This window comes from Camelus ferus, chromosome 10 (genome assembly GCF_009834535.1).
Source record: "Camelus ferus isolate YT-003-E chromosome 10, BCGSAC_Cfer_1.0, whole genome shotgun sequence".
Taxonomy (NCBI): Eukaryota; Metazoa; Chordata; class Mammalia; order Artiodactyla; family Camelidae; genus Camelus; species Camelus ferus.
The window spans coordinates 72,331,463-72,353,226 of NC_045705.1; the positions used below are offsets into that span (position 1 = coordinate 72,331,463).

Here is a 21,764-nt window from a genome sequence, read left to right on the forward strand (position 1 = left end):
CGCCTCCGGGTTTGGACCAAGATTTCCCTCCAGCTGGCCGTGCCGTTGAGTCGTTCGAGTTCCTGGGTCGACCCGGCCGTCGACCGGCTGCGTGGCCTCGGCCTTTGTGACCCAATGTTTCTCGTCTCAATTGGGGATGATAACAATAGTACTTTCCTCGTAGTGTCTGCGAGGACTAAGTGTAAATATGATGCCTGACCATAGTAAGTGCTCCCAAAGTGTTAGTTATCATCGCCATCTCAACTGAGAAAAGTGGGGAGCGAGGGTAGAGTAATGAAGACTCCTGGTTTGGTCTCCGGGACGAGAGGCCGGAGCTCGAGAGACTGGAAAACCTCCCCCACTAGCGTCCACCTCCACCTGGTTGGCCCGGGCTGGTTAAGAGCGGGAGCGACAGGCCAGGGTCCGCCGGGGGCGGGGGCGGGGGCGGAGCGCGCCAGGGGCGGGGCGGAGCGCGCTGCGAGCAGGGCGAGGACTGGTGGGTCGTGACCTTTGGGCACCCAGACGCCCGCGGGCGGCGGAGGAACATGGCGCTGTGGGCTCGTGCCGCTGTTCCCGCCCTCAGGCTTTGGGGCCTGGGAGGTGCGCGGGCCTGGACCGGCCGGCCTCGGTTCGTTCCGGGTGGCGACGGCGGGGCGGGCCGGGCCGGGCCGGGCGGGGCCCAGGTCGGAGACCGACCCTCTCCGGGGAGCGCGGCAGTCGGGCTGCCCCTGCGCGGTCCGCGGGGCGGTGGGAGAAGCTCAAACTGGCGAGGTCCTGTACGCGCGGCTCGGAGGGCTGTTCTGCTGGCACTGGTGGCGTCGGTTTTCGTTTCTTCTCACGGGCCGTTTGGGCGTGTGTGAGCGTGTAGTGAGGTTCTGTTCTGTGCGTTGCCGTTTTTACTTAACATGTCTTGGAGTTACTCCCATTTCTAAACATAAATGCTTTCTCACTCTTAGAATTATTCTGATTGTAGAATTCCATTATATGGATGTCTCATACTTTAACCGTTTTCTTGTTGACATAGCTTCTGATCTTTAGTTATTACAGATAATGCTGTGTTCAGTAACCTTGTTTGTACCTTCCTTTTTGGATAAATTTCTGGTAGTGGAACTCCTGCGTCTCCATTTCTATTGTCCCCCATAAAGGTTGTGCAATTACTACTCCTGCCGGCGTCTACACAGTAACTGCACATTTTGGAATCCTTGCCTAGGAACTGAACCTACAAATGGAAAAATCTTAAGGCCCATAGTTGTTAGGAAAGTAACTGAAATGACCAATAATAGACAATTATTTAAGTAAACAGTGGTATGTTCACTTAATGCGTTCTTACACAGCTATCAAAAATATTGAAGAGTTTAATAAAGAGATACCAAGAAACTTACTGACCTCACTGTCTGCCAGACTGTTCTAGGTATGAGGACGAAGCAGGGGCCAGACCAGGGCTTGCCTCCGTGGCGTCACTCCAGTTTCAGAATCTGCAGGCAGTTGTGAGTGGGATGTGGGATGAACAGTGACCTGGTCTACCAGGTGCTGCTCACGGCCCCACTGTCATTCAGTAAATCCTTGCTACCACTCGCCCCCAAAACAGGAGGCAAGGGGGTGTTAGTGAGGAGCAGTCCGTTTGCATGGGCTGTCTGCAGTTTGGAATTTCTGCCTTTTGAGTATTTTAGGGCTCTTCCATGACATTACCCTTTGTTTCCATTTTCCAAGCAGCATGCATGATTGCTCCTCAAGTCCCCTACTACCAGTAGCACATACTTTATCACCTTCACCTTCAATATAGTCTTGACATCTGGTAAAATTCAGTGACAAGTATCTTATGTAGATGAGAAATGCAAGGAGTACCCTGAGCAACACCTTATATTAGTAATATTGACACCCAAGTCGGCACTCAGCATGGTGGTAACTTCTACAACGTGATGTTTTTTTCAACACCAGCAAGCAGTTCTTCAGTTTTCCACAGACACTGACTGGGTATCAAATTTAACTGAATTCTAACTGCTTGCCTGGAGATTGCACCAGACTCCACAGGCCAAGGGCTGAGTCCCATGAGACGGCCCCCACTTCAGATGCCAACCCAGGTTGTCACCTGTGCTTCCAACCAACCGACTACAAATCAGAGGTTCCCATGACCCCCTTCTCTGGTTTGATTAATTTGCTAGAAGGGCCCACAGAACTCAGAAAGCAATTTGCTTACTAGATTACTGGTCTATTACAGATGATATTAAAGGATACAAATCAACATCCAGATAAAGAGACACAGGGGGAGGTTCCAAACATAGGCACGTCCCCTGTGGGGGGTGGAGTCTGGCATGTGGACCCTTTCTGGTTCACCAACCTGGAAGCTCTCTGAACGACCCCCCTTTATGGGTTTTCATGGAGGCTCCACCCCTCTAATCATGGGTGGTTCCCCTGGCCACCATACCCCCATCCTTGGGGGATTTTCTAGAGTCACCTCATTAACACAGACTCCGCGTGGTTGTGGGAGACTTGTTATGGATAACAAGACACCCGTTTCACTTCCTGGCTCTGAAGGGATTTCAGGAACTGAGGCCAAAAGACCCAATGTTGTAAAAAGATGCTCCCATTGCTCTTAGGAAAATGCAAGAGTTTTGGGACAAAGGCCAAAATATGTATTTATTATAAATCACAATGTCACAACTTTCTTCTATGGGGGAGGGTGTAGCTCAGTGGTAGAGTGCATGCTTAGCATGCACGAAGTCCTGGGTTCAATCCCCAATAACTTCATTTGAAAAAAGAAAGAAAAAGCTTTGAGCGTGTCAGCGTTCTCACATGCAGGTGGGTGGCCCTCCAGTATGTGGTGCTGCTTACCAGAGTTGCAGGTATCTGAGTCAGATGTTTCCTGTGAACCTTATTCCCCTCTATAAAAAATAAAAAACTACTCTCATTCCTTTTGTATTTCTCATCATAATTTGCATTTGGGAGGAGTTCAGTAAATGGATGTTCTTAATGCTGTGTGAAGTGGGGCATTTAATAGCTGTAGTTGAAACCAGAGCGTTCTCTTTCTTTCCTAACCAGCTGACCAGTTTTCATTGGAAAACCCCCTTTGGAGATCTCATCGACTTGCACTCAGAGGAGATGCCTTGATGGGTGCTTTTATGCAAGTCTTTGATGCAGCAGAATTTTCTTCAGAGTCTGTGGGCATCTCCCCAAGAGCATGGGGAGGAGTCGGGAAACAGTGTTTTCCCTGCTGCCTGTATTTCCTGTACTTTCAGGTGGGAGGTTCACAGCTATAGATCTTTTCAAAAGGCTATAAGAACCATCTCTCACTCCCTTGATTTGACTTCAGCAGCTGAGGCTCAGGGTGTTTGAGCGACTTGGCGAGACAGGCAGTGAGCTAGGGCTCTGCCTCTCCTCGTGGTGCCCTCGGCCCTGCACACACGCCTTCCCTAGCCACGTTCCTCTTTCCTCATTACACATCTTTCCAAGGTCTGTACTTTGGAAAACCAAGATGATACTTTGGCAGGAGAGGCATCACGAGTGGACTGAGCAGCCAGCGAGCCCCTGAGTTGCACCGTTGCTGACCCCAGGGTGGAGTGTGAGACGCAGTTGTGCAGGGGCAGGAAGGGAACGGGTGACAGGCACCCTCAAAGGGGGAGGGAGCCAGTACTGTCACCTTCCACAGGAGGAGAGAGGAGGGCTTCTCACTAGATTCAGGGTGGCTTCCTGAAGGAGGTGGCACCGATCCTGGCCTTAACTCTGGGAGATTTGGACATGCTGGGGTGGAGAAAGTTCTTTTCAGGCAGAAGGAGCCGGGTGCAGGGTGTATACAAGGACCAGGAAGGGAGGATATATGACAGGGAGGAGCAGGGTTGACTGTCGCTGGGGTGTGGTATGTTGTGCTAAGGTGTCAGGGTGCTATGGAGGGCAGAGGGCTTAGGGGAGACCTCAGCACCAGTGTGTAAGCAGGGTGGTCTGTGCAGATTTTGCAACATTAGTTTGTTTTCTAAGAGCAAAAGAAAAACCAAAGACAAGGAGCAAGCAAGAAAGTGAGTTAGGATCACAGTCCTAGAAGATGAGCTCTGAATTGTCCTGACGTATCTAAAGATGTGCTTCTAGGATGCTTACTTCTGTATCACAAATGAGTAATAGAAATACTCTGTACCCTAGTTTTATGTCTGTGTTCATTTTAGGTTTGTCAGTCATTTGGGGAGGGGTGTCAGTTCAGGTCTTTGAGTCTCTTTTCCTGTCAGGGCAGAAGGTTCTATACCGAGGTTCAGTGTTCTGGAGGAGGGTCTTCTCCTGGAAGACAGATGTGGTGGCCACCAGCCCTTGAGGTGTGAGGAAGGTGCCCTGTGTGGTGGGGCTGGCAGTCTTGAACTCTGGGTGAGTTGCCAGTGTGATACCAGGAGGTGAAAAAGTGCCTCTCGATCCCATGCCAGGTGAGGGCCCAGAGAGCGGATCTGTAGACCCAGAGGGCCTTCCGTGCCTGCTCAGCCCACAGTTGCAGACTCACTGCAGTGGGATGTTGCAGGTACTGCTCCAGGCTGTGCACTGCTTGTGTCGCCTTTGTTTCCTCCTCAGTGTTCCCTGGGTGTTGTCACTTACAGAGTCCTGGTGCAACTCTGAAGCCTGTGACTTGTTTATTGTGTGTCTTTCTCTTTTTCCCTGTGGAAGACCGTCTCATACTCCTAACAGTTCACCTTGCTGTGAGTGTCTCGGCTCCTGGCTTCTGGAGATGACCTGAGAAGCCTTCTGGAGTTTTGCTGAGAGACCCCCGAGCTCCAGTCTGCCCACTGCTTTGCCCAGGTTATGTGATTTCTTTGGCTGTCACATGATACGTGCAGCCTCCTAAAAGGCCGTGAATGTTGAAGATGAAGTCTCTGCCGCAGTTCGAATCCCTAGCTGTCAGGATATGAGTGTTTCTTTCTGGAATGGTCTCTTGAACCCACTCTTCATCCTGGTGATATTTGATGTAACTTTCTTTAAATGTCACTAAGTATTTGTCATGTCCTAGGTATGTTAGGGTGTATGGCTCTGCAGAGAGCACCCCCAGAGCCCCCACAAAGGGATGCCCTTGGCTCTGGCTGGAGCCTTCAGCACTGGCCTTCGATAACGAGAATTATGAAATGATACTTTCCTTATTTGCACGGTTCCCATTCACTTGACATTTTCCTCCCGAGTACTCCAAGTTCCTCTTGATTTCTGAGTTGAGAGTGCTTTCTGTTTTATCCTAGTAGTCAGCCATGATGAGATAGTTGGTGGTTTGTGGGGCAGGAGGGAAGTGTGTGGTCATTCTCAGTGCTGGGGGTGGGGTAGGGCAGACCTTGCTCATTCTTGCTGGCATGAGCTTGATCATCCTCGGTTACCTGGCCACTCTCCTTTTTCTGCCAGTATTACAGGTGGAAGAAGGCCCATATCTCCTTCTGCTGGTGCCTCAAGCATCTCTGGAAGTGGAGGCAGCAGTGAGCAGAAGCTCCTCCTGCAGGACGTGGCTGAGCTGATCAAAACTGGAGCCTGCCGGAGGGTGGTGGCCATGGTGGGGGCCGGCATCAGCACGCCCAGCGGCATTCCAGACTTCAGGTGCTTGCAGCAACCCCCTCACCTCCGTGTGCCCTCCTCACCCGCTGCGGCGGTTTTCTCCACTTGCCTGCTGTCTCCTGAAGGGCTCAGAGCCTGTTGCTTCCCTCTGCAGGTCTCCAGGGACTGGCTACTACACCAGGCTGCAACAGTACAAGGTCCCCTACCCCGAGGCCATTTTCGAGCTCGCATTTTTCTTTCAAGATCCCAAGCCATTTTTCACCTTTGCCAAGGAGCTGTACCCTGGGAACTACAGGCCCAATGCCACGCACTACTTCCTCCGACTGCTTCACGAGAAGGGGCTGCTTCTGCGGCTGTATACCCAGAACATCGACGGGCTTGAGAGAGGTGAGGCCCGCCTCCAGCCCTCCTCTCTGTCCCGTGAGGGGCGCGGGCGCCTGCTTCTGCACAGGGCTGCGGCCCCGCGCTTAGTCCCCATGCTAATGACTGGTTTCAAGCCCAAAACTTATGCCTCTGTCCCCAACAAAAATGCCAAGAGTACCAGTGTTGGGACCTCATTCTTTTGGGCTGTGAGTTTTGGATAGGACCAAGGTTGACATTAGGAGCTTCTAGTTTTGCTGATCTGATCTGATCTGATGATTTCTTTTTTAAAATTTTCATTATGGAATTTTCCGAGCACACAGAAAGAAAGCGAGGACTGTCATGAGCCCTCATGTCCTCATCACCTCGCCATGGCCTGTCCTTGTTTAGTCTGTGTCTGACTCCTACCTTCTCTCTCACCCCCAGCTATTTTGACGCATGTCCCTCTCATCATAAACTTAATCTGTAAAGACAGCAAAAGGACTCTAAAACACAACCATGACGTCACTAGCACACAGAGAAACCACTGACAGTTCCTTAAGATCATCAGATGGGCTGTATGATTGCTTCTTGACTGTGTCTAGGTGGTGGCCACGACCAGCGATTCACAGGGCATGCTGACCTCTGGCCATGTATCTCAGAGAAGCATTTGTAGGGGCTTTTTCTTATGTGCAGTGAATCTGACAGGTGCTAACAGTCAACTCCTAGCAAGCCAGCAGCAGCTTAGCCAGGCTGCAGGTGTCTTGTGATTTGAAGAAAGGAGTTATCTTGACTCCAGGAAAATGTTTATTTGCCAGAAGGGTTCTACAGCCTGGAGCCCCTCGCACAGCAGTGAGCACCTCGTGGGGAGGCGGGAGTGTCTGGCCGTGAGCTGCAGTGTGTGTGAGCTAGGACAGTCGTGGGGACAGTGGGAGTTCACTGGTCTGTATGTCCACGGCCTTTCAAAAGCTGATAGTGGTAATAGAACTTCCATGACTAAGTTACCTTTTGCCTGTTTTTCCACAGGATTTTGGAAATGGATTTATGTTATCTTCTCACTTTTACTTGGTGTCTATAGAATAGAAAATGTTTTCCTGGTACTGGATGTAATTTTATCTGAACTTACATCAGACGTCCTTTGTGCTGTGTTTTCACAGGCTTCGTCTCGCCTGTGATTTGGCTCCATGTCGGAGCCTGTGCTTATTCTGATGAGTGGGGGTGTCTTCTGCAGTGATAGAGGCTGGGTACCACTTGCACTGAGGGCTGTGACTCCTCCTGGGGGGCCTGCCCAGTACAGAGGTCATGCTAAGGGGCCGTGTGCTCACCACAACAGGCAGCAGCACTTAGCTTTGGTTTGAATTTCAGCATCTGGTATCCCTGCCTCAAAGCTGGTTGAAGCTCATGGATCCTTTGCCTCTGCCACCTGCACCGTCTGCCGAAGACCCATCCCAGAGGAGGCCTTTTGGGTGAGTTGTCATGCTGACAGTTCCCTCCCGCACGCACTTCTCACTGGGGGTAATCTGGAAGAGTGGCATTTTATAAGTGTTATGTTGGAAGGACAACAGCAGCAATACCGTGAAAATGTTTTTCTTTATTTTTAAATTAGAAAAGTAATACATGCTTGTAAAAATTTAAGGTGATACAAACAAGTATTTACTGTATAGCACAAGGAACTGTATTCAGTATCTTGTAATAACCTATAATGGAAAAGAATTGAAAACCAGGATGTAGGTACATGCATATACACATGTATCACCAAATCACTGTGCTGCACACCTGAAACTAACACAATATTGTAAATCAATTATACCTCAGTTTTTAAAAAGTATGTAAGTCCTAACTCCCAGTACCTGTAAATATAACCTTATTGGACCATAGGATTGTTGCAAATTAAAAAAAAAAATTAAGGCAATGCAGAAATACGTAGGGGGAAGTGAGTCTCCCTTCAGCCAGTTCCTATGGCCCACTTTTAACCGTTTGGTGTATAATGTTCCAGGGCTTAAAAAAAAGATATGCATATATAAATATACATGCACATTTCTGGGTACTTAAACCCACACACGATTACAATTTTTTAAAGAAATGATACCATTGAGATTAATATTGCACAACTTGCTCTGTCACCGAGCAGAATTTCGTGGATATCTTGTGTCGATAACTACAGCTCTGCTCATTGCTTTTAGTCCTTATAGAGCCTTGTGTTTAGCTGTTCACCTGCTGTGGGACATTTTATGATGTTTGTGATTTTTACTATTAAAAATAATACAGTCACAATACCCACGCTTACACCCCCATGTACTTCTATGAATATTTGTGAACAGGATAGGTTTTTTTAAAGTAGAGTAGGACACAGTAGAAAATCTTAAATAAATATGAAACTCTGAAATAGCAATGTGGCACAGGATCCTTTTATTTTTTTACTGAGGTGAAATTCACATAACATAAAATTAACCATTTTAATGTATACAGTTCCTTGGCATTTAGTACATTCACAGGGCTGTGCAGCTAACTAACTAACCAACCTCTATTTAATTCCAAAATATTTTCATCACCCCAAGGAAAACCCTGTAACCACTTATCAGTCAATCCTATTCCCTCCCCGCCCCAAACCCCTGGCAACCACTGATCTTTTTACTGTCTCCATAGTTTTGCCTTTCCCAGAATGTCATAGAGTTGGAATCACACAGTGTGCAGCCTTTTCTCAGCGGCTTTCACTTAGCAATGTGTATTTAAGGTTCCTCCATGTCTTTTCGTGGCCTGACAGCATCTTTTTTTTTTTTAAGTCTGGGTAATATTCCATTGTCTGGATGTAACTGTTTCTCCATTCACCTGCAAAAGGACATCTTGGTTGCTTCCAGGTTTTGGCAGTTATGAGTAAAATTGCTATAAACATCCATGTGTAGGTTTTTGTGTGCAGGTTTTCAACTCCATTGGGTAAATACCAAGGAGTGTGACTACTGGGTCATACGGTAAGACTGTTTAGTTTTGCTTGTGGACCTCAGGTTACACACCTCTGAGACCATCTCACACTCTTCCAAAGTGCAGCATTTTATATTCCCACCAGCAATGGATGAGAGTTCCTGTTGTTCCACATCCTCACCAACACTTGGTGTCGTCAGTGTTCTGATTTTGGCCATTCTAGTAGGTGTGTAGTGACATTGTTTGAACTCGCAGCTTCCTAGTGACATATGATGTTGATCTTGTTTCTTGCTCATTTGCCATCTGTTTATCTTCTTTGGTGAGGTCTTGGGCCCACTTTTTAATTGGGCTGCTATTTTCTTGCTGTTGCGTTTTAAGAATTGTTTGTGTGTTCTGGATATCAGATGTCTTTTGCAAGTATTTTCCCCAGCCTATGACTTGTCATCTTATCCTTTTGACACTGTCTCTCACAGAGGAGAAGTCTCTGATTTAATGAAGTCCAATGTACTGTCTTTTTCTTTCATGGGTCATCTCCTTCCACGCTGCTGGCTATTCTGGGTCTTTTGCTCTCCAAATAAACTTTAGAATCAGTTTGTTGCTGTCTGTTCTCTGCACATTTTTTAAAGCCTTTCTCATTGTCTTTGAAGTTTTGCACTGTTACTGTGCTATGTCTCCATATGGATTTCCTTTGACTTCTACTAAAATTTTGTAGAGCTTTCTGAATCTGTGGTTTGATATCTTTTATCTTTGCTGGAAAAATCCTCAGTCACGATCCCTTCGGACACTGATTGCTCGGCCCACGTCCTATCCCCTCTCTGTGGACCTCACGGTGCATGTCTCGGAGGCAGTCTCGCACGTGCCCACATCCTTTCTCTCTTCAGCACGGTTGTGCCATGTTCCAAGTCTTTCTCCTGGTCTCCTTCCCAGTTTATCAATATTCTATTCTGTCACAGAGGATAAAGCCTCTCCACTGAGCTTCAGGTTTTGGTACTCCACTTTTTGTTACTGGAAACCCTAGCTGGTTCTTTTTCAAATCCACTGCGTTATTTTGTATAGCTTTCTATCTCGAATAGCTATTTCAGCCTGCCTCTTTAAAAATGTAAACATAATATAGTTTTAGATGCGCACCTGATAGCATCTGAAGTCTTTGAATAGTCCACTTCTTCTGTCTGTCGTTTCTGCTGGTGCTTACTGGGTTCAGCCTGCAAAAACAAATCCCATTAGCTGTAAAGGTTTCTCTTAGAAAGACAGGTGTCTTTCTCCTTAGTTTCCTCCTCTAATGTCCAGCCAAAGCATCAACCCAGGTGGAGCAGGATATAGTAAGAAGTGGTCTCTACTTCCCTTTAGCCTGCAAGGAGGAGGTCTGTGGAAAATGGTGTTCCTCATAACTCCAGCCGGTGAGTTGAGGCCGACCTGAATGTCTTCCAGGGCTAAGGTGATGTCATGGTCACTTCAGCTAAAATCAGGGACAAATTTTATACCATCATTTTCATTGAATAACACTATTGTAGGCCAAATGCCTACAGAGGGCCTTCTGAGGACTATGTAATCAGTACAGTTGTCCCTCGAACGTGGGTTTGAACTGCATGGGTCCACTTTTATGCTGATTTTTTCCAATAAATGTATACTCCAGGACTACACGGTCCGTGGTTGGTTGAATCTGCAGGTGTGGAACCACGGGTATGGAGGAACCGTGTATATGGAGGGCTAACCCTAAGTTCTGTGCAGATTTTCAGCTGTGCTGAGGGCTGGTGTCCCTAACTTGCTGTCTTGTTCAAGGGTCACCTGTGTTTCCTCAGCGCTGAATAGCTAGAGGATTTCCCCAGGTGCAGAGCGTGGTGTTCAGTGCGGCAGATGTCGTGTGACGTCCAGGGTTTGCTTTCAAATACTGCAGCCTCCCCTGAAGCCTGTGGGCGCTGTAGGAAGTAAAGCTGGCAGAATGCCAGTAATTGCCGAGGCTGGGTCATCATGCCCCCGAGGGCTCTGCTATGCTACTGTCTTAGCTGCTGTGAACGTGACAGTTTCTCAAGAAGAAGTTGTCTTTGCCTTTTCCTTTTGAAGTGTGTTGTGACGGTCTCCTTGGGCCCACTCTCCCTGTGTCCACAGGCTGAAGTGATGGCGGACAGGGTCCCCCACTGCCCGGTCTGCACTGGCATCGTGAAGCCTGACATCGTGTTCTTCGGGGAGCTGCTCCCCAACAGGTTCTTGCTGCATGTGGCTGACTTCCCCATGGCAGACCTGCTGCTCATCCTCGGGACCTCCCTGGAGGTTGGTCAGCAGGCCCAGTGGTGCACAGAGCTGTGGGGAGGAGGCTAACGGTGCGAGGTGGAGGAGGCGGGGCTGGTGGGAGCTCTGGGCCCTGCCTTTGGCAGGTGAGTGGATTCAACATGTGAAGAAGCAGGGGGTCCAGGCCTCGGGCGCTGCAGTCTGAGTGGGAGAGCAGGGAGGGGGGAGGACGCGCAGCTTCGGAGGTGTCAAAGTGTGGGTGGGCACAGTGTGTGAGAGGATGGGGCCTGGAGATGTGAGGTGGGAGCAGGCCTTGCATGTTGTACGTATCAAAGAGACGGGCTTTATGTGGAAGCAGTGAAACCAGGGGTGTAGGTGGTCATCCTTGGGCTCAGAGAGACTCAGGGAGCAGGGGTTGAAGTGAGCAGATGTCCAGGGGTGGTGCACGGTCAGACTGTGTGGCTGTGAGAGATAGTAGGGAGGGGAGCAGCCAGACTTGATGTCACTTGGAGGACCTTAGAGGGAGGTGCCTGTCTTGCCTGTGGGGGTTCAGGGCATTTGCTGGTGAGAAAGAATCTGGATGGGAGACGCCAGGTTCGGTTTTGCACACGTGGGTTTGAGGGGCCTGGGAGATGCATCTGGATCTGAAACTCAGGAAGTTTCTGAAGGATGTAGTGAATCCCTGCAATGGGCTGTGCCTGATTGGACATAGGCACCAATGGGGCAGAAGGGCTAGAAAGATCTGCACTCAGGGCCCCAGCTAGCCAGACGCCCAGAGTTGTCTGTTTTTCTAGCGACTCTGCTTGGTCTGTGCCAGGCCCTGCTCTCAGTGGTGCCCCTGTGAGGGACCAGGTCCTTGCTCGCAGGGAGGGAGACCAGGCAGACGAGTCTTGTCATGCTGGCGGTGAGCTGGGAGAAGACAGTGTGGGTGGGAGGACAGGTGAGCTGAGGTGTAGCTGCTGGCACTGAGCCCAGATGAAACTTTGCAGGGACTCACGCAGGGGCAGGAGATGTAGAAGACAAAGATGGGGATGGATGAGGGGGGCCTCAGGTGGCAGGGCCTGTGGGCCTGGGAGGGCGGGCACTGTGCTCCTCACGTTTGGGCGATTTTTCAGGTGGAACCTTTTGCCAGCTTGTCTGAGGCCGTACGGAGCTCAGTGCCCCGACTGCTCATCAACCGGGACTTGGTGGGGTCCTTGGCTAGGCATCCTCACAGCAGGGATGTGGTGCAGCTGGGGGATGTGGTTCATGGCGTGAAAAGGCTGGTGGAGCTTCTGGGCTGGACGGAGGAGATGCGGGACCTCATCCAGCGGGAAACCGGAAAGGTACGGATGGCTGAGCAGTCACAGGAGGGGCCGTCTTCTCTGCTGTGGGGCCTGGTCCACCTGGTATGGAGCCCTGGCTAAAACAGTTACAGTGATAGGAAATGCTGCTGTTACGCTGTACCAGGCACTGTCTGGGGCCATCTTTGTACTTGTGAATCAGGTGCTGTAATTCTTATTAATCCCATTTAGAGATGAAGACCTGACACTTTGTGCCTGCTCTGAGTGGCAGAGTCGGCACGAGGCTCTGGGCAGACAGGGCTGTCTCCTGCACACATCACCCTTCAGCTGTCTTTTGTCTCCTAAGCGAAAGGAGTACCAAGCAGCTCCAGACTGAGGTGTGACTCTGAAGTTCTCTGAACCTGTGTGGGTTGATGCTTTTAGGAAATAATCAGTGTGAGAGCAGTTGACTTAGCACCATCTTCTAAGGGTAGAAAGCCAAGAGCCTTGACCTCTCTAGGTGCTAAACCTCCTATAAACAAGTGAGGTTATGGAAAACGCAGTTTCTTCTGAGAATCAGTTAGCACGGGTAGCCTTGATGTGGGGGGTTATTCTCTACAGGAGGCAGCATTAATCATTTGAAGTCTAGTCGTCTTAAAGAGATTGGTTTATGATTACAGCCAGGTGTTAACACTGCTCAAAGTGGATCTCACCAGAATGCTGTAATTTATGTTCTATGGCCTTGGGAAACCTCCACCCTTCGGCTGTCACTGCTTCAGGGCTCAGGGCCATGGGTCAGCCCTTTTTCTCACCTCCACTGGCAAAAGCCCCCAGCCTCTGGCTACAGCTTGATTTCTTACCAAGTTGAACCAAATTGAGAATACAAGGCTTTTAAGAATAGGACTCTGTGGTTCATGGTATTAGACATCATTGCTTTCCAACCTGGAGTTTGGCTCTTAGGGCTAAGATGCAGGCGGGTGCAGTTTCTCACTATGTGGAGGGGCATGAAGGCCATCAAAGGTCACAGTCGCCTTCTGGGTCCCTTAGTGGGAGCAGAGTCCAGCTGACACTTCGCTCCGGGAGAGGAGCAGCAGCAGAGGCCTCGCTCGCAGGGCAGTGGAGGTCTTGGTCAGGTCTGCCTGGCAGCTTGGCTGACTTCCTACTCCGTGTAACAGCAAGACCAAGTCAAGTAGCCTCTAAGGAGTTTTTAGAAGTAGTCCTATAGGATTTGACCTGTGAAATCTTCCAGTTTCACCGGTTTGTGTGAAATGAGTTATGATTTTGGGGGTTTATTGTGAGTTGCTACCCAAGAGTAAACACTCAGGGTGAACTGCAGTCTCAGTTGGGCCACTTTTCCAGACAGTGAATGTCCTTGGGCACGAGAACCTCAGTACATCTTGACTGGCTCCTAAATGAAGCCCTACGTCTAGCCACCCGTTTTTGCTCAGTCCTGACGGCGTTGTCTTAACTTGGCTGAACAGCAGCATTTGCACAGACAGAAGAGCTTCCGTTTTATGGAACGTTCCATTGCAGGCCCTGAGATCTGCCCAGGTATGTTTTCAGTAACTGATTTCCTCTCTCCTTTGTGTTCTAGCTTGATGGTTGGGACACACAGGAGTGAGGGCTGCTCCCAACCAGAAATGGTTACATGGGAGTCACTGCCCACTTCTGATGAGAACTCGTGGCTGAAGAACGGCTCGGACAGGCCTACAAGTCTTGGCTAAACTAGGACATGCGACCTGAGGCTGCCCCTGGAGGGTCTGCCCAGGTCATGAGCTCTGCGCACTTGGGGCCACCTCAGCCACAGATGGGAAGGAGCTGCCTGATCTGGCTTTTTGCTGCTTAACTTTTCATTCTGCTGAATTCTTAATGCCGAAAAGCTTTCTTCTGATGGGGAACCTCTTGAACTCAGACTGACTGGAACCCCAGGCTGGACCTCATCTAAAGGGCAAACTCTGTCCACTAGGAAAGACCCAGTCTTGGGCTGAGCAGCCCGTCACACCCCAGGTGTGGGCCTGGGTCCCATGCAGTGTGCTAGGGTTTTCTAGCATGTTGCTCTTTTCAGTTTAGTTTGTCCTTCATTTCTGGCATGAAATAAATTTTAATATAAAAATTGGGCATCTCTTCACTTTTGCCTCCTCAGAGGGAATGCAGGTGTCGACAGCGAATGTGGAAAGGGGTGCCTGGGGCTGTGTGGGTGTCTCCCCTCTCCTGGGATAGCCCGAGGGCTGAGAACACTTGTCCCTGGATTCATCCTGGAGTTGGGCACAGGCCCTTTGGAGCACCCGGCACCCCGTACTGCGGGTAACCCTGTCCTGTTCTCTCTACCCTGATGCCTTTCACATCAACCTCTCCCCCCAAAATTCACCTGTTTCAGACCATTCCAGCAGCTTTCTGTCTCCCTGTCTCCACTCTCCCCAGCAAGGCCTTCTACCAATAATGCTACTAGAATTAACCTCTAAGACAGATGGCTTTACTCCCTTGGAAACCTTGGCTGTGCTCAGGCCACACTGTTGTTGGGGCAGAACCTGCGTGAGCTCCTTGCTTTTGAACAGGACCCTCCTGGGGCTGTCCCAAGGCCCAGCTCAAGTGGTACCTCCTAGGCAACCTTCCTGACCCCTGGCTCCTGCCCCGGTGCTCCCACCTTCCCGGCATCTTCTCTTCCCACTGGACGTCTGGGCTGGAGCCCACCTGGAGCAGATTTAACTGACACCTCAAGAACAAAACACAAGTGTGGACATCTGGGGAGAGTGCTGAATTCTAAGAGGGAAGTTAATTCTCAATTCTGCTTGTGCCTATACTTGGTATTTTACATGTATATTCACACACACATTCTTGTCTGGAACTCTTTATTCCAGAATGATGTTTCTGTGAAGCTTAGTGGTACATGATAGAAGTCTAGACTTATGGTTTCAGAGGGGACATTTTCCTTCATGTATTTATGGTCTAAGCCAACGGGAAGGATTGAGATTCAACTGCTACAACCAGTGAAAACTTGGGTGCTGAGTCAGGATCAAGGACGCAAGAGGCAACCAGCCCTGCATTCAATGGGGACAAAAAACAGCAGAGCATACCTTGGAAGCGTGTTTCTGACATTAGCACATGAAGTTCCAGCAGGTCCTTTCCCCTGTGAAACGTGGCACCTGCCCGACACCAGCTCTGGGCCAGCAGGCCAGCTGTGGACATGCCTGCATCTGCAAGTGCCCATGCTCAGCCCTTGCCCTCCCAAATGCATGCTCATTCTGCCATCAGTTAAGCCCTGCCCTCAGGCGCACATGAAGGCTGAGCTTCCCGAGTTATAGCAGGACAAGACCTTGCAGTGTCTTGCAGTCCTAGAGAGAAGAGAACGGACCAAAGGCGAATCATGGATAGAACTTTGGGCGTAAAGAGAAAGGGGTCCCCAAGTTGGAGGGAGCGATGTGGCTTCCCTGGGGCCCGGCCTCAAGGACACCTCTGGAAGCAGCACCAGTTCTGAAGGGGAGCAGAAGAGCGGCCATTCTCAGTCGGGGTCCGAGTCAGGGTCCGAGGAGAGCTGCCCCTCCATGGTCTCACACATGGCATGCTGCAGGGATGTGAGCTGGCCCTGGGGACTCATCCCCATGGGCTGGATGACTCTGTGCCTGTGGGGAAAGGTCGTAGGGCTGGGGAAGGGGCCTGGGTTGGGGTGCAGGGGTCCTACGCACCCCTGGCTGCTATTTTTTGCTCCACTAAGCTGCTCCTGTTTACTAGAGAAGGCTGGGTGGGAACTGTGTTAAGCAGGCCTGAATCCTAACTGCTACCTAAGCTTTGAGACCTTAGGCAGTCTCTTAATTCCTCTGGGCCTCAGTTTTCATCAACCGTTAAATGGACATAATACTGATCTCAACCCTAACCCTTCTCTAGGGGATTTCCTCCTGGACAGGTGATTTCAAACATTGATAATGCAGTCTTCCCAGAATGTAAGCCCTCCTCTGACCCCACCTCCCAGGGCTCACAAAAAAAGACATGGGTCCATCTCCCTGTAATGGCCCTAGGCCCCTCCATGCCACATACCTGGAGAGCTTATCAAACATGTTCACCAGCTTCATGGCCTCATGCTCCTTCTGCTCCTCTGTCATGCCCTCCATGGGGTTGGGTGGTTTTTCCTCTACCCTTCCAGTCACTGGGTTTATGCTGTTTTGTAAGAGAGGTGTGTGGGGAATGCATTAGAGACTCTTTAGGACAGGAGGAGGCTGCATGGGGTGGGGGAGCGCCGTATCTTCCTGCTTGGCCCTGGAATGGCAAGAAACCCATCTTCCTGGGTGTGGGGAGGCAAGGCAACTGCAGAAAAGACCTCCCTCCAGGAGCAGTTCCTGCCACTTGGACCACCTGCTCAGCCCCTTTCAGCCTCTGTGTTCAACAGAACTTCCTGATGTCAGAGTAAGTGTCGTTTAGAAGACAGATGCTTCATCCCAAAAGGTCGTACCCATTTGTCACCCTGTCCCATCCACCCTGCGGGTCCAGGTGGGTGAGGGAATAGGGATGGGGGCTGAGTGAGGGGAGCCCGAGGATGGGGGGCACACACCTGGCCTTGGCTTCCTTATACTCCTCTGTGTCTGTGTCCTCGTCCTCCGAGTACTGGCCCTCAGGCCGGCTCCCGGCCATGAGGCCCCTAGCAGCCAGGAGGCCTGCGGCATTTCCGTAGCCCGTGTACTTGATGAATCGGGGCACTGAGGGGCAGGGCAGAAGTCAGTGCGCAAACGTGGCTTGGGAGGGGCTGGAGGGGGGCAGGCGAGAGCCAGTCCCCCCACTCACCACTCTCAGAGCACAGGACAAACAGGAACTCAGCAGCCACCCTCTTCACGTCGGTGTCCAGGTGCGTCATGAGGCGAACCAGCTTGTTCCGCAAGAGCTCCCCAACCTCTGGCCGGGTCCTCACATCCCGCAGTGGGGGCAGCACCTGGGGAGGCAGCTGTCCCTAAGCCTGGGCCTAGAATGGCCAGGGTCTCTGACCAGGGCCCAGCCATGGCCCTTCTGCCCTGTACATACCTGTGCCTTCAGGAACTTCCTGGCAGGGCGGTGCATGCGGGCACACTCCGTCAGCACACTCAGCACAGGGGCCACGCTCTCCTTCAGCCTGTGCGTCTGCAGAGGAGCCTCTGTCACCGGGACTGTGCCCCACCTGACTCGAGGCCAGGCCGGGGGTGGGGGATGTGGTGCACATGCACCACATGGTCCCGGCAGGAGGCACTTAGGAAGAGGCCCCGCCATGGTTAGTCAGCTGAGGGACCAACTGTGAGCAGTGGGTGTCTGTGTGAACTCTTGAGAGGGACAGGCATGGACCCTAAGTCAGGAGGCCATTCACATGCCATGTGACTTGGGGCAAATGACTCAACTGCCTTGAGTCTAACTTCCCTACCCATAAACCAGAGTTGTGGGGAAGTGTTTAAAGCTGTTAGCAAACCACCAGCACACAAGCCAGCTATGGGCAACATGGATTCCCACGGGCTCTACTAAATCTGAGCTGTCACACCCTTCAGCCTGTATGATGCCTGCAAATTACAGAGGGGCTGGGTGGAACCCCGACCAGCTGATGTCCCGTGGTACAGCTGCAGGAATCAGGGAGTCTCTGGCTCGAGGATCCTGTGGGTCCCTAGTGATGCCAAGGAACAGCTGATGCTTACCACCAAGGTCTACTTGTGCAGAGTGACACTATAAGTCTAGGATCACAAGGAAGGGCCAGGAGGCTTCTCCGGACCACTCAAAAGCATCCACAAAGAGATCTAAAAAATGAGTTCTTTGCTAGATTCTGAAAACCTGCTTCCGTGTGTGGCAGGGTCTGCATACTTCTCAGGGAGGAGGATCTGCCTTCCTACCTGCTAGACCATGGAGTAGCTGAAGGCACCCCCTGAATCACACTGGGGAGCTGCTCTCCACTTACCAGTGTGGACTCTGCAAAAGCAGTGACCACAGCTGCTTGAGAAAGCCTGGGCCAGAGCTACAGCAGGTCCCCCTGCCCACCTGGTGCAAACGCTTCTCCAGGAAGTTGAGGAGGACACGAATCACATCCATATTCACTCCCAAGAACTCCAAGGAGCCTTCGTGCGGCTCCAGGGTGAGAAGGACGTCCAGACACTTGAGGGGCAGGTTTCCTAGGAGATTCACTGTGTGGCTAGGAACAGATGGAAACGGGGGCTTGGTGAGTCCAATGCCCCAGCATAGGTACAACCCTTGCTGTCACCTGCTGGGGTCACATATGACATGAGCCAGTGTCCAGGGGCCTGAGGAGCAGCACTAGGTACCAGAACCGTTGGGTGCACTCTCTGCAGATGCCCAACCTACCACACATCTGGGTGGAAGCATCATGAACAAAAATCAGAACCTGCCTAGACACAGGTCACCAAGAATAAATATGAATAATCACATTGCTCTATAGATACCCCGCCGTCTGCTGCCTCTAACAAGGTTGAGTGGCACATTACTGTCCCCAAACTTACAGCTCTTGTCTTAACCACATATTGTAAGTGTTGGAGGTCCCTGGAAACACACCGATGTCTGGTCCCACCCAGACAGATGAAGACGTTTTAGGTCTGGGAACCACCACCTAGACTTGTGAGCAGACTTCCCCAGCAGCATGACAAGCACCACCCTCACCCGTGGAACTCCTCTGTGCGGTCTCCAGCAGCAGCAACCATCACACAGTGCCGCAGAAGGGTCCCCAGGTGCCGGTAAAGGGCAGTGTCTTCCTGACCAAAGAGAAAGGGGTTTCTGTGAGAGACAGCCCCATTTGCCCCCATTGCTGCCAGCCCACTCCAGGACCACGTGGACTAACTACGCATCTCCTCTACTGTGCCCCTGGCTCCTCGTCCTCTCCTGGTGACCTTAAGAATACTCTTTTGGTTAAGAACATGAACAGACCCCTCTGGGATGAAGTCGCTCTGGTTCTAGCCCCACGCTCATTGCCTCTAGTGAGGAATCTTTGACGGCCTCCCACAGACACCACTGTCCTCCCACCAGGCTGCAAGATCCAGTTATGCCCTACAACTCGCTCAGAAACCGTTCTTGAGGCCCTTGTCCAATATGGGGATCTCCCTGCCTTCTCCTGGTGGGACACCCGAAAATTTGAAGATACTCGGCAGAGAAACAAATCCAGGATAACTCCAAGCTGTTATGATCCACCCACAGTTTGAGGTCAGCCCTCACCTCATCCACCTCCTTCTTGATGGAGTCGAAGGTGATGTTGAAGAGCACTTTGAGGATCTCCATAGCCCGCTCAGTCTCCTGGGTAGGGAGGAGCTCAGGGGGCCTCTCTTTGGGGGTCATTCCCAGCGTCAGCTCCAGCGCCTCCGTCAGGAGGTGCACTCCCTGCAGTTCCTGAAACAGCTGGTGGCGCACGTCCGTGCGAAGTGCCGTTAGCAAGAAGAGGAGGCGCAAATCAAAGAACTGGACGTCGTGCGGGAAGCTGCTCTGGCGGCACAGTCCCACGCGCTCGGCAAGCTTCGCCACTAGCCCGGCGTCTGCAGCCAGCGCCTGTGCCACAGGGCTGCTTAGCACGAGGTTGCACAGGCACTTAAGGGACTCGAGCACGACATCCATGTCCAGGGGCTCCGACTCCTTGGAGGCGGAGATGCCTGCATAGCAAGCAAGTGCCTGCAGGCTCTGGCGGCTGGTGAAAGAGTCCAGGCAGCTGCGGTCCCTGGACAGGATGCGGATGCTTTGCAGCCACATGACGCGGCGGCACGGTGGCAAGCCCTGCTCCAGGACGGAGACCAGCAGATCCGCCAGTCTCTGTGGGCAGGGAGAAGAGCGGTTCCACCAGGCTCCTGTACCTGGGCCACCCGTCCCCGCCCCTTTACCCCTCGGTGAGGACCCACCTTCCTGTCCTCCTGTTGGGCATCATCAAACGTGAAGCTCTGGGAGTTCTGCAAAGAGACCCAGAGGCTCAGAAGGCACAGACTCACCGGTGCAGGACCGCGGCTCCGCAGATAGGGGCATGAGGCCGCAGGCATGGCTCTGAACAGACTGCGCCCCACCCCGACACACCTGTCACCCAGCAACGCCTCCGAGTCAGCGCCCCTCCCCCACCGGCGCTCCCTTCCACGCTCACCACTCACGCCCCGCGAAAGCCAGCCACGCGCGCTGGCCCCACCCGGCCCCACCTCTTTCTTGCACGTCCCGCGTCCACAGCTCCCGCTCACCTCCCGGTTGTACGCGAGCAGAGCCTCCAAAATCACGTTCTCATCCCCCGTCTCCACGGCATCCGCAACCTCCCGGGGCTCCATGGCGGCCCCGGGACCTGGCGCCGGAAAAGCTGGACGAGCCTCGCTCCACAGTTCCGGGCCCGCGTCTGCCTGCCCCGCCCTGGCTCGGCGCGCCGGGGAGGCCGGGACGGGGCGTGCGCGGCGCCGAGGGGCGGGGCCAGGGCGTGCGCGGTGCGGTCGTGACTGCGCGCGCGTTACAGTAGAGAGGCCTGGAGCAGCCTCCCGCAAGCTTGCAGGCTTTGCCACGGAGTCAGCTCGGGCTTCAAAAACCTATTTGGTGATCGTCCGACCTCAAGGCCCGAGTCGCCCCTGAACCGAGCAGTGACCCTCGCTTCTTGGGCCGGAATTCCCGGCAGGAGAGGACCTCAGCCCCCTACCCTTGCAACACACGAACACCAACAGCGCCTTGATGCACAGAGTGAATGAAATGTCCCGGGGAAAGCCAGGGTGGAAAGGACTTAGCAGCCCCGGGACCACTTGATTTGTTAAACAGGCATTTGAGTGCCTACTACATGCGAGGAGCCAGGATGTGGGTGAACAGGACCCACAGGCCCCTGCCTTCATGAAGCTTATGTTCCAGAGGTGAAGACAAAGAAAAACAGGCAAATGAGACGACTTTAGGCACTCATAGTGCTGTGATTGAAGAAGAAAAGGGGCCTGATGGGCTTCAGAGGGGTCTGGGGAAGTGCCATTTTTGCTGAGACCGGACAATAAGAAGCGAGCCAGGAAAGGATCTGGGAGAAAGTCATTCAAGGCAGAAGGAGCGGCTAGTGCAGAGGTGGGAATGGCTGTGGTGGGAGAAACAGACCCTGATCACGTGCGGCGACTTCCTCGCCGTGTAAGCAGACACACGATCTGGCCTGGACTCAAGTTTCCTCTTTTGAAAAGCACAGATGATAAAAGTTCCCATTTAAATTGTTTGCCAGTAGGACTAAATGACAGACAGCAAATGCTCTATTACGGTGGGTGGGTAACTTATACAGTCCATCCACTGGTCCATCTGCTTTGTGCCAAGCGTCTTGTCAGTGAGCGAGTGCAAAGGCCAGAAGCACCGGCTCCCACCGTCCCCACTCCCCCACGCTCCCACCCCTCTTCCTGGTCTCATTTTTCCTTCGGAGTGCTTCACCCTGCAACTTCTGCGGCGCCCGCTCGTTCTAGGCACCGATGGCCACTTTGTCCTGAGCCCGCGCCTTCACCGCACCGCAGCCGGGCAGGGGCGCGACCTGGAGCCTCTCCCGCCTGGGAAAGGGCCCGTGAGCTCTGTCCAGTCAGGACCCGACGCCGCCTTTGGCAGGAATGCCTGTGGGAATGTCTGTCG

General features: G+C 52.1%; 2 protein-coding genes across 4 annotated transcripts; one reads left to right on the plus strand and one right to left on the minus strand.

The window, feature by feature from the left end:
* The first annotated feature begins 50 nt into the window (after nucleotides 1-50).
* SIRT3 (sirtuin 3) lies at nucleotides 51-14,340 on the plus strand. 3 transcript variants are annotated; one of them, XM_014564158.2, is made up of 7 exons: nucleotides 51-203; nucleotides 5,335-5,523; nucleotides 5,636-5,868; nucleotides 7,186-7,286; nucleotides 10,846-11,007; nucleotides 12,081-12,290; nucleotides 13,822-14,340. In XM_014564158.2, the coding sequence occupies exons 2-7, from the start codon at nucleotides 5,477-5,479 to the stop codon at nucleotides 13,846-13,848; spliced, it is 780 nt and encodes a 259-aa protein (XP_014419644.1). In that variant the 5' UTR covers nucleotides 51-203; nucleotides 5,335-5,476; the 3' UTR covers nucleotides 13,849-14,340. The 3 variants fall into 3 exon arrangements, with proteins under 3 accessions (XP_014419644.1, XP_032346312.1, XP_032346313.1); XM_032490421.1 differs by lacking the exon at nucleotides 51-203 and adding an exon at nucleotides 451-607; XM_032490422.1 differs by lacking the exons at nucleotides 51-203; nucleotides 12,081-12,290 and adding an exon at nucleotides 451-607.
* A 719-nt stretch (nucleotides 14,341-15,059) lies between these two features.
* Nucleotides 15,060-21,511, minus strand: RIC8A (RIC8 guanine nucleotide exchange factor A). Its single transcript, XM_032490419.1, has 10 exons — nucleotides 20,384-21,511; nucleotides 20,060-20,107; nucleotides 19,389-19,973; nucleotides 18,840-18,931; nucleotides 18,207-18,357; nucleotides 17,235-17,330; nucleotides 17,001-17,145; nucleotides 16,771-16,915; nucleotides 16,260-16,379; nucleotides 15,060-15,847 (listed from the first exon to the last, which is right to left on the minus strand). The coding sequence occupies exons 1-10, from the start codon at nucleotides 20,465-20,467 to the stop codon at nucleotides 15,727-15,729; spliced, it is 1,587 nt and encodes a 528-aa protein (XP_032346310.1). The 5' UTR covers nucleotides 20,468-21,511; the 3' UTR covers nucleotides 15,060-15,726.
* Nucleotides 21,512-21,764: the final 253 nt, after the last annotated feature.

What these genes read in the sequence shown, in the direction of transcription:
- SIRT3 (XM_032490421.1), top strand. Translation starts at nt 525, where the DNA reads ATGGCGCTGTGGGCTCGTGCCGCTGTTCCCGCCCTCAGGCTTTGGGGC. An exon ending in GCCTGGACCGGCCGGCCTCG is followed by an intron (nt 608 to 5,334) that starts GTTCGTTCCGGG and finishes TTTTTCTGCCAG; the next exon opens with TATTACAGGTGGAAGAAGGC. An exon ending in TCCTCGGGACCTCCCTGGAG is followed by an intron (nt 11,008 to 12,080) that starts GTTGGTCAGCAG and finishes GCGATTTTTCAG; the next exon opens with GTGGAACCTTTTGCCAGCTT.
- RIC8A (XM_032490419.1), bottom strand. Translation starts at nt 20,467, where the DNA reads ATGGAGCCCCGGGAGGTTGCGGATGCCGTGGAGACGGGGGATGAGAAC. An exon ending in TGCTCGCGTACAACCGGGAG is followed by an intron (nt 20,108 to 20,383) that starts GTGAGCGGGAGC and finishes GTCTCTTTGCAG; the next exon opens with AACTCCCAGAGCTTCACGTT. An exon ending in ATGTTTGATAAGCTCTCCAG is followed by an intron (nt 15,848 to 16,259) that starts GTATGTGGCATG and finishes CTTTCCCCACAG; the next exon opens with GCACAGAGTCATCCAGCCCA.